Source organism: Cajanus cajan, chromosome 4, assembly GCF_000230855.2.
Source record: "Cajanus cajan strain Asha chromosome 4, NIPB_CcT2T_4, whole genome shotgun sequence".
In the NCBI taxonomy this organism is placed as follows: Eukaryota; Viridiplantae; Streptophyta; class Magnoliopsida; order Fabales; family Fabaceae; genus Cajanus; species Cajanus cajan.
Genome location: NC_138520.1, coordinates 68111916 through 68123367, shown reverse-complemented (window position 1 = coordinate 68123367; position 11452 = coordinate 68111916). Strand labels below are relative to the sequence as shown.

The 11452-nt window shown below is 27.2% G+C and overlaps 3 protein-coding genes across 3 annotated transcripts; 1 reads left to right on the top strand and 2 right to left on the bottom strand.

Moving 5' to 3' along the window:
* Positions 1-595: 595 nt before the first annotated feature.
* On the bottom strand, positions 596-1515 carry LOC145957490 (zinc finger BED domain-containing protein RICESLEEPER 3). The gene is made up of 3 exons (XM_083073755.1): positions 918-1515; positions 755-823; positions 596-648 (listed from the first exon to the last, which is right to left on the bottom strand). Exons 1-3 carry the CDS (start codon positions 1513-1515, stop codon positions 596-598), a joined length of 720 nt encoding a protein of 239 aa, XP_082929881.1.
* Positions 1516-1683: 168 nt separating this feature from the next.
* On the bottom strand, positions 1684-2981 carry LOC145957489 (zinc finger BED domain-containing protein RICESLEEPER 2-like). The gene is made up of 3 exons (XM_083073754.1): positions 2804-2981; positions 2277-2595; positions 1684-2182 (listed from the first exon to the last, which is right to left on the bottom strand). The coding sequence occupies exons 1-3, from the start codon at positions 2979-2981 to the stop codon at positions 1684-1686; spliced, it is 996 nt and encodes a 331-aa protein (XP_082929880.1).
* Positions 2982-9800: 6819 nt separating this feature from the next.
* On the top strand, positions 9801-11178 carry LOC109793881 (non-specific lipid-transfer protein 1). The gene is made up of 2 exons (XM_020353346.3): positions 9801-10232; positions 10980-11178. Exons 1-2 carry the CDS (start codon positions 9880-9882, stop codon positions 10987-10989), a joined length of 363 nt encoding a protein of 120 aa, XP_020208935.1. The 5' UTR covers positions 9801-9879; the 3' UTR covers positions 10990-11178.
* Positions 11179-11452: the final 274 nt, after the last annotated feature.

Below are 11452 nucleotides of genomic sequence, written 5' to 3'. Positions count from 1 at the left end.
TGTTCCCCGCCCCCGTCCCCACAGGTTTAAACCGTCTCCGTCCCCGTTCCGATATCCGTTGGGGGTAAAATTTGGGTACCCATCCCCGCTCCCGACCGGGTTCGGGTTTCCCCGCCCCGCCCCCGCTCCTGGATTTTTTTTTCTTCTATTTTTAATAAATAATAAAAAAAATTAAAAAAATAAAAGAAAAAACAAAATAATACAAAATTTTACATTCCTTTTGGTCAAAATATCTCTCAAATAGTTTTAATAATATTTAATATATTTTGTTATTATATCTAATTATATGAAATTATGACATCAAAATTATTGATAATTTGATATAAATGGCATAACACTTTTGTTAGTATTGTTATGCATTTTGTACGTAGATGTTGTTTATAAATTCTAATTATAACGAAATATAATATTTTCCAATTCAACAAAGTTTGTAGTAATATCATAAAGTTGTCTCAATCTAATAAAATTATAAAATACCATTTTTTCATAAAAAAAAAGACCAAGACAACTAGACAAAATACAATATTTAAACTTATTAAATACAAATAAAAAGTAACAACAATTCCAATTCATCATTCCATCATACATATTTCATTTATTGATCATCTTCCAAATGGAAAGTAATGTCACTATCCTCCATCATTTCATCTACATAAAACAAAAGAAATATTTAATATACATTAAAAAATAATTATAAAAGTGTTGAGTAAAGTAAATAAATCATTAAAATAAATAATATAATATAAAACATTACCTTCATCATCCGATCCTATTTCATCAAGTAAAATAGGAAATTCATGGATTACTTTAGAATTCTCATAACCTGTAAATATCAAATATAATAAAAAAAATTAGTTAATAAAATAAAATTATACAAACATTTAATAAATTTTTAAATGTATTATCTTAAACATTACCAGAAGTTTCAACACTCCATAACCAACTTCTAGTACACATTAAGGCCTCCAAAGTGCTCCAATGAAGTCGACTACGATGAGGACTTAAAATTTGACCACTAGTGCTAAATGCTGATTCTGAAGCTACTGTAGATATAGAAATAGCTAGAATGTCCCTTGCAATTGCTTGGAGTGTTGGATACTTGATACCATTCAACTTCCACCACATCAAAATATCAAAATCAGTAGTTCTTGGTAAAACATCCTCCTCTAAATAATGGTCCAACTCTATTTTAACAAAAGAACTTCTAGCTCTTTTTTTCCTCATAATGTATATATCATACTCAGATAAGGCATCATTACCAACATTACTACCATCAATAGTTGGAGAGCTACCACCTAAATCTTTACTCATTTTCAGTTGATAATCAGAAACCAAATCATAGCACAGTTGTCGAATCATTCTAACTTGAGAAAAAGATTCATGATCATACAACTTTTCATAATAGTATTCAAGCAACTCCATTTTATATCTAGGATCCAAAACAGTTGCAACTCCCATTATGTCATGAATCACACCCCAATATTTTTCAAATTTAGTCAACATCTTTTCTGCCATTTTTTGAATCAAATCATTGGGAGAAATTATCCATTTACCTATTGCCAATTTAATCTCACAAATTTTTGGAAAATACATATTAGCAATTGGATGTTTAGTAGCAGAAAATAATTCAGTGATAGCATTGAACAATTTCAATTTTCCACACACATCTTTTGCAAATTGTCACTATAAAGTAGTAGGCAAACATGTATATTGAGCCTCCCGTTGCTTTAACCGACTAAACACATCTTCATATGATATGACAATTTCAAGCATTTTGTACGTCGAATTCCATCTAGTTGGACAATCTAAAACCAAACTCTTATTGTAAGGGATTCTCAATTGTTTTGCTGTTTCTTCAAATTTTTCTTTTCTCTTAGGAGTTCCTGTCCAATATGCTACACTATCCCGAATCTTTTCTACACCATCTTTCACCACTTCCAACCCATCTTTTACTATCAAATTCAAGATATGTGCACAACAACGCATATGAAACAAAGAACCATCCCTCAATAAAGTGCTTAACTGTAACTTATCCTTAATTTTTTCAATCATAGCATCATTTGTGCTACAATTATCTAGTGTGATAGTGGATAACTTTGTGTCAATGTTCCAATCCATCAAACAGTCAACTAATACATTACAAAGTTTATCACTTGAGTGAGGAGCGGGAACATAAATGAACCTAACACAATAAAATTTTAATTAAATCAATTTATCATACAAATAATTACATGACAAATAATGTGTAGTGCAAATAAGTTAAAGAAAATTGTTACCTCAAAATACGACTTTGCAAGTTCCAATTCCCATCAATATAACGAGTTGTGACTGCCATATACCCTCTTTTTTGATTACTTGAAGTCCACATGTCTGATGTAATAGCCACTCTTCCTTGAAGGCTATCCAACAACTTTAAAGTAATTGATCTCTCAAATGCATAGATTTTAAATATCTCTTTCTTCATTGTGTTTCTAATAGGAACTTGAAACAGTGGTTGAAGAGCAGTCGAATATCTCTTAAAACCAAGATGATCCACAATTGCAAGTGGATATTCATGCATAATGATTGCATATGCAAGTTCTCTTCTTGCATTTTCTGCATCATAACAAAAGAAATGTTTGTCCTTTATTTCCTCTCATCGCGATCTTTTTAGTTACACAACATTCCATGTGTTGCCATAAGTGCTTTGTTCCATTTTTTGATTTTCCACCCAAATGTTTCTTACAATAATTGCATTGAGCTTTGTCTTCTCCATTAACTTTAACTTTTGTAAAATGCTTCCAAACCTCACTTTTAAGCCTACTTGCCCCTGTTTGTGTACTTGTGTCTTCCATATTATCACCTGTTATATCTTGAGGTTGCGGTTCAATTGTTTGAACATGTTCATTAATTGTAGGAGTAGTACCAACACTTGAAGGATCACGATTTCCTTCGGGAATTGATTGAGGTGTACTTTCTGGTGTCATATTAATATCTGTCATTACTTTCTTTAAAAAAATCTGTCAAAAAGTATAAAAAAAATGCATTCACTTTACTACATTATAAAAACTGCACTATAATAGTTATACAAATAAATTAACTGCACTATAAATTATTTACTAGAGCACTTATTTAGCAGATCAACAATTAACTAGTATGTGAGGCATTCCTATTATTGGGTGCAGTAGGTATAATAAAAATAGTTCGTCTTTATCCATCTAAGAGAACCCTTTTTATGAGAAAATAAAATAAAAATAACCCAAAAAAACTATGTTCCTAAGAATATTTTCTTAAAAGATAACTACTAAATATGAGAAATCAAAGATGACAAAGACAAAAAGGGGGAAACAAATATCTTAAAATAAAGAAAATGGAACAAGAAAACTGGGGGTGTTTCCCATGCGTGCAACAAGCCTAACATAAAATGAATTTTGTACATAACATAACATGTGTGCAACAAATATGCACTACCAACATCATTTTCAATGTAAAGATTTTAAAATGTAAGAATTTAAAATCAAGATTCTGATATGCAGATTTTGTCAAAGATAAGGAAAAATAAGGAAAAATAAAGAAATAACCTAAATAGACAAAATTCAAGATACTCTCACATTGCCTGTTTGACTAACCCAACCACAGAGTACCAACACCAATGGAAGATGTTCTCATAACTTGCAAAATGAGTTAATATATATTATTCATCATGTAATTTTAAGATCCCGCACACAACCTCCTACAAATAAATTGGGAGTGCAGATTCTGCTATTACCTTCAAATTTGAGATAAGAGGAAGTATGTAATTAATTGAAGCAACCCCATATTCACCCTCACACGTGGGATGATCACTTTGAAATAACTTTCCAGAATGAACGATTGAGGGTAAAAGCAAGTGATCTGTGGAAAGTCACGAAGATTCAACTTCTCTAAACAGGAAAAAATAGAAGAATCAAGCAAAAAAATAACTTTAATATCACAAAAATATGGCAATAATGGCAGCAATTTATCCAAACATACTCAATCCCACTTGAACCAGGATGAAGAGATGAAAAAGAGAGAGTTGTGGCTTGCGTTCGTGACTCTAAGAAAGATGAAGAGATGAAGAGATGAAGAGGCAAGAGTTGCTGGCCTGCTGCCGTGTGAGGTGAACTTTGTGACTAAAACTGAGGCTAGGGTTTCTAATTTTGGTTTATATATGTATATAAAGGTAGTTTTGTAATTACATTATTAAGCGGGGGCAGGGACGGGGGCGGGTATGAGTGCGGGGGCGGGGCGGGAATTAACATCCCTGCACCCGCCCCCGTCCCTGATTTTGCCAAGCGGGGAAAACCCGAACCCGAACCCGGTCAACACGGGTTTTCCCTGTCCAAATCGGGACGGGGTCGGACGGGTACCCACGGGGCCGGATTAGAATGTCATGCCTAGTTGTATAAAGATGTGACCCCTCTCCACCCATAACCAAAAAGAATCCAATTTTTTTTTTCAAGAATTATATAATTATGACATATTTTTTATTTTTAAAAATAAATTTTTCTTATATATTTATTTTTTTATATATAATTCTTTTGTTAAAAAAATTTAAATTAGGACAATGCACATATATCTAAATATAACAATTTTATAATAATAAATCAAATAATCATATCATACTTACAATACATCAAATAATCATGATTTTATATCAAATTCTTTTGTTATATAATACATCAAAGAAGGTAATAATAAAAATAACATGATTTTATAATTATATTCACTATAAGAATGTTTTATTTTAAAATTAGTCAAAAGCCAATTTAAGTAATAAAATTTGATATAAGTTATATTTATCGTTAATCATTTGTTAATTTTTTCAATTGACTTTAATTAAATTGACACAAATTTTTTGTGTCAATCAAGCCGTCATAAATTTTTTTTTATAGTCAATTTATTATTGATGTAGCTGACATTAATTTAATGATTTTATTTGTTTAATTTTTTATTCAGTTTGCCTGACACTAATTCAATACTAACATAATAATTTTATTTATTTTAATTTTTCATTGTCGATCGAGTTAATACTATGTTGACACTAGCTTAATAATTTTATGTATTTTAATATTTTTATTGCTGACCTAGCCAACACAATTTTTTTTAATATTCTTTTTTTGACTTACTATTTATTTGTTTGCATTTTTTTAGCTTATCATTTATTCACCGAAACTTAGTATTGTTGACACTCAATCCTAAGCCTTCAGTGCGTTAAACTAACTTGGTAACCAATTGCACCACAACACATTACGCTTATATAAGATTGGACAAAATTATCTATATTTGTCTCAAAGCATGTATAGTGTCAAAGAAGTTGATATAATTCTTTAGATATAACGTCGACTTTTTCAACACTAAACTTAATTTAAATTTAGTATCAAAAAAGTCGATGATATTCTTTAAATATAACGTCAATTTTTCTAACATTAAACTTAATTTAAGTTAATGTCAGAAAAACCGACGCTATATATAAAGAAATAACTTCATCTTTTTCAGCACTAATTAACTTAAATTAAGTTTAGTATTGAAAAAGTAGACACTATTTTTTAGATATAGTGTCAGCTTTTCTGACACTAACATAAATTAAGTTTATTGGTGTCAGAAAAGTTGATACTATATTTAAAGAATATCGTCAACTTTTTCAACACTAAACTCAATTTAAATTTAGTGTTAGAAAAGTCAATGTTACATCTTAGATTGACTAACAATATTTGTATCAGCTATTGGTCAATACTTATTTTTCGTAGATATTTCAACGTTTTCTTGTAATGTATCATACATATAAAATTATAATATGATTATAAATTTCTATTATTTATATTATTAACTTTTTATGTATTATCTCATTAAAGAGTAAAATATATTTTTGGTATTTATATAATTTTTCAAGTTTAGTTTTAGTTCTTAAATTTTTTTTATCCTATTTTGAATCTTCTAATTTGAAAATATACCACTTAACCCTCTAAATTATTTATATAATACTTTATAATAAATAATAATATAAAAGTTAATCAATACTTTATTATGCTTATCAAAAAATATATAAAGACTCATATTTATTATTTTACTTAATACTTATAAAATGACACCTTCATATATATAATATTTCTTCAAAAATTGTTACTCAACTTTCAAAATTATACATTTGGTCACTTAATTTCAAATATTTGCATACTTTATTACTCAATAATTGATCTTGACATTGTATATTATTATTGACGTGACATATTAAATAAGTATGTGATAAATTAAATACTAACATATCAATATATCATATTATATAAAATCATTATATGTATATAACATCATTAATCATTTTTCAGCAATCAAATAATGACATTAAATGATGAAGTGGAGGTGACAAAATTTTAAAATTTTAAAATTTAAATAATAAAATATACAATTTTAAAAATTTGATGATAAAATTCATCGAAATATAAAAATATAAGTGAAAAAAATGAGGCATTATACATGTACGCTAATTAAAACGCTCACATGCATATGTTGAATTACTTTGAATTTCAGCCGAAAGTGTGTCATCATCTCGTACCAAAAATCATTTTGGGGATGCAGACTGCAGAGTCATGAGAAACCACGTGGTTCTACACACACAAATATGGAAACGGGTGATCTAACTTTTATTTGATCACACACATGTATTATATATTTGTGTAAACCATATTGGTATTTGTCGTTTGCATATTGTAGGTTTCATTCAGCGGCCATTAATTAGCATACATTAAATCATTAATGAAGCCAATCCCTAATTACCTACAGTTCCAAAATTAATTCACCTTTCACTAATCACAATACTAGAATTTCTCTTATTACATAAAAATTTTTCAGTAAATTTTTATGAAAAATTTGCAGGAAACATTGTTCTTATAAAATTTTCTATTTCCATGCCTCCAAATAATATTTTAAATTCTAAGATTGTAGATTATAAGCCTAACACTTAACTATACAAATTAACTTACAAGGTAAGTGTTGCCTCAACTTATATACTCTTTAATTGTTTTATTTTCGATCAATGTGGGACTTGAAGTTTTTTTAAAATATTAAACTTATAAATTTAAATATATATATTTTTTATTTTTTCTGTGAAATAAAATTTGCAGGAAAATTCGCAGGAAAAGTTACTTGCAAAATTTTTCTACCATATATTAATTGCGAATTTATTTTTGCAAGAAAATCTGTAAGAAACAAAATAAAATTCTTACAATATTTTCTGCAAATTTTTATCATGGAAAAAAATTTCTATGATTATTAAAATTGTAGCAAAATTTGTAAGAAATATCTGTAAATTATTTTTCGTAAATAAATTCGCAAAAATCTCTGCGAGGATTTTTTTGCATGAAAATTCGCAAAAACATTCTGTGAACATTTTTTGCGAGAAAATTTGCAAAAAATTTATGTAAATATTTTTTTGCAGAAAAATTCGTAAAAAAATGACACTTTTTTAGTAGTGCCATCAACTTAAGTTGGATCTGTAGTGAAAAGCTACTGATACATTCTTGTACGTATTGAAAATCATCCAATTTTGTAGACATCTTATTTAATTATTATCTTTCAATAGTTTTGTATTTCTTCTAATTCTTTTGTAAGACCCAAATTAAAATTTTGTTATTAATAAAAAAAATTAGAAGTATCGTTTTCTTTTATAGAATAATTAAAAATATATCTTGTATTTTTTTTAAATATCCTTAATTAAAGTTATTTGACTTAAATCAATAAATAATTTGTGGAATAAGTGTCTCGTTAATATATTATGGATAGTTTTAAAAAAGATTATAAATTTAGAACAAATTTCATATTATCAATTATTTTTTTCCATACTATATGTGTTGTTCTAGTATTTTTACTTGGACAAAAAAAACAAATACGTAAATAATTTTATAAAATTAATCATTATTAATTTTTTTGTCAAAAACAAAAAATTATAACTAATGTTTTTTTAAAAAATTATTAGGAGCAGGGATGAATAATATGAACTAAACTAAACTTATTAAAAGTGCATTGAATTGGAAGAAAAATTGCCCGAAGTAAACTGAATTTTTTTTTTCACTCAACTGAATGAAATTTTACTTTAGAAGTTTGCATTGAATTTCAATTCGAATTTGACCAAATTATTTTGATACTTTGAATTGAATTATTTTAACATGTTGATCTATTAAGATAGACTAAATTTTTTCATTTTACTTTTTATTTTTATTTAAATTTTACAAAAATATATTAAAAAAATATCGAATCAAATAGATCCGATAGGCTTTTAAGTCTAAAAATTAGTGATTTGATGTGCTTTAGTTGGCTTGTCAATCTCGATCAAATTAACACATTTTTTGGTCACTTCTTTCAAAGTTTGGACCGCTAGGCCATCAATGCAACCCATGAGACAAACAGTTTTTGACTTTGTAATAATTAACCCAAAGACACTAAAATGAGAGATAAAAGTTTCGCACATTTGTGAGATTGTTTATATGGAATAACTTAAAGGAATTGATATGTAATACTTGTACCAATAAGATGTACTTATCTTTAGATAGTTTATCGTATCAGAATTCTAAAGTTAATCATGCTTTGCTTGAAACAATTTAAGAAAGGATGACCTTCAAAGAAGTTTCTCGAAAATCATGTAAGTAAAGATAAAATACTTTGAAAAATCTTGTGTTGATTGTTGAGGTCAGTCATTGATCTTAAAGATGAAAATCTCAAAAAAGACTGTTCACAAAAGATTTGATCGGTGAAGGATTCTGACTAACAAAAAATTTGTGCGAAGTGTTGTGGAGTGGGGTCGTCGAGACATTAATTCTAAGAGATGTTATAATTATCTTCTAACTTTTACCCTTTTATAAAAATAACTCAATTTTACAAAATTTAATTTTTTTAGTAATAGAATAATTTATTTTTCTATGAGAATAATTCAATTTTTATAGTTCAATTCAATTCAACTTAGTTTTTTTTTCACTCTTAGACTTCAAGAAAATTAACTAGTAATCATATATGTAAATTATTACTAAAAATTAAAAATTTGTAAGAATATCTATTTCAAATTTACACATGAATAATCTATTCATCCATTATGTGAGTTGTATAATAATGATTTTATAAGTTTTATTTATAATAAATAATTATAAATATAAATATTTAAATTTTACCTATACTAGAAGTAGCTTTTATTTTTACTTATATACATCATGTCTCTAAAAATAAAACATAAGTAGGTAAATGACGTTTTCTTTTTCCTTGTTGTGCTAATTTAAGGGTATACATTAAAAAAAGTAACTAATATCACATGCATTGAAAAGCTAACACTTTCCGTGAAACTTTTTTTTTCCCCTTACATGACACTTATCATTAGATAGAGACATTAAATTAATCAACTTTCTCAATCTTAATGAATTAGATAACTCTTACTCCTCTTATTTTATAATAAGTGTCATGTAATAATTTTTGTTGTTGTTATTTTAGTTTTTTAATGTAACATTTTTATTTTCCTATTTATACCATTAATATTATTTTTAAATATTGATGTTGTATTGCATCATTTCTTGTAGAAAATAAAATAATAATAGAGTTAATTTTATAAAATTATCATTATTTTTCATCTTTTTATTACTTTTTTGTTTGTATAAAAAACTTAAAATGACACTTATAATAAAAAAATAGTACAAATAATTTGAAAAGTGGAATTTTTAATACTTTAGCTAATAATAAAGAGAATAGTATTAAGATTATGTGACCAACACTCCACATCACAATCCATATTGACATTCCCTATATATATAACCACCCAAGGCATAGCTTCAAAATCATCACCTCCACACCCAAACTCACTCTTCAAGTGCAAATCATTTCCTCCTCCAACTCTTCCAAACCATGGCTAGCCCCCTACTTGTGAAGGTTACTTTCTTGGTTGTGATGTGTTCTGTTTTGAGCATTCCATTGGGGGATGCTGCTCTTTCATGTCCCCAGTTGCAATTCACTGTGGCACCATGCCTCGGGTATCTGAGGGGCCCTGGTGCAGCAGTCCCTGCTGCACCATGTTGCAATGCGGTTCGAACCATAAACAACCAAGCCAGGACCACCCCGGATCGTCAAGGGGCTTGTAGGTGTCTCAAATCCGTAGCTCAAAACTTACCTGGACTCAATCTTGCAACCCTTGCTGCCCTACCTGCCAAGTGTGGGGTCAACTTGCCCTTCAGGGTTACCCCTTCCATCGACTGCAACAAGTAACTTCATCATCACTTAAAAAATATATGTTTTTACTTTCTCAAGTTTAGAATTAAATTTATTTTTATCTCTCGTATTTAAAATTATTATTTTTAGTTCATATAATTTCAAAAAATTTCATTTTAATTTTTATATTCAAATTTTGTTAAAAAGTTTATTAAATATTATTATATGAAATCTATCTACTAATATCCTTAGTAGTAAAAATATTATATTAAATTCAATTAATATTATTTAACTGTCTTAATTTATCACTTTCAGATATGTTATTGATAATCCAAGGGACTAAAACAAAATTTTTAAAAAAATTAAAAATTAAAAATAATAATTTTAAAATTAAGAAACTAAAAACAAATTTATTTTAAATTTAAGAGATTAAAAACATATTTAAGTCCTTCATCATTTATCATCCTCTTTAATTATATAACTATATATTATATATAAATAAGTCATTCATCGTAGTGAAACTAGATTCATCTTTGTTAGTAAAGTTGTCCTAAAAAAAAGTGATTAAGAGAGAAAATTCAATCCATTAAAAGTGATAAGATAGAATTTTTAACAAAAATTAATCACCGACAATATTAGTAAATAATTTGGTTATCAAATGATTCGAAATTAATTAATGTTGTTTATTACTTTTGTATGTTGTTACTTCATATTTGAACTTTTCATGCATATAAGTAATGTGTTAAGTTTAAGATATTATTACAAGGGCACTGACATCAAATTCACTTTGTTCATTGCAGGGTAAAGTAAGCAGCTTAATTTCTCGAGGGTTTACGCTTGTTGATCTCTCAGTACTTGGTTTGTGGTAATAAGTAGCCGAGGGTGAATAAAGAGGATGGTTTAATTTCCCCGGTTGTTTGCATCCCCACTAGGGGGTGTTTATGTGTGATCATGATTTTCATCTCCAATAATAAATATTGCATTAATGTTGATTGTTCATGTGAGAATACATTTCTTATCTCTTATTTGATTCTCTCTCTTAACCAATATATATACATATATATATATATATATATATATAAGTAAAAATAATTAATTTTACATAGATTAAAAAAATCATTAAATTAGTATAAAAAATATTATTAAATATATATAATTTTTACAATTTTATATAAATTATACATTATATTTCTTAAAATATCTTTATACTATATCATGATAAATGGTTTTTTTTTTATTACTATAAAAAATATTTTTTAATTAAAAATATTAA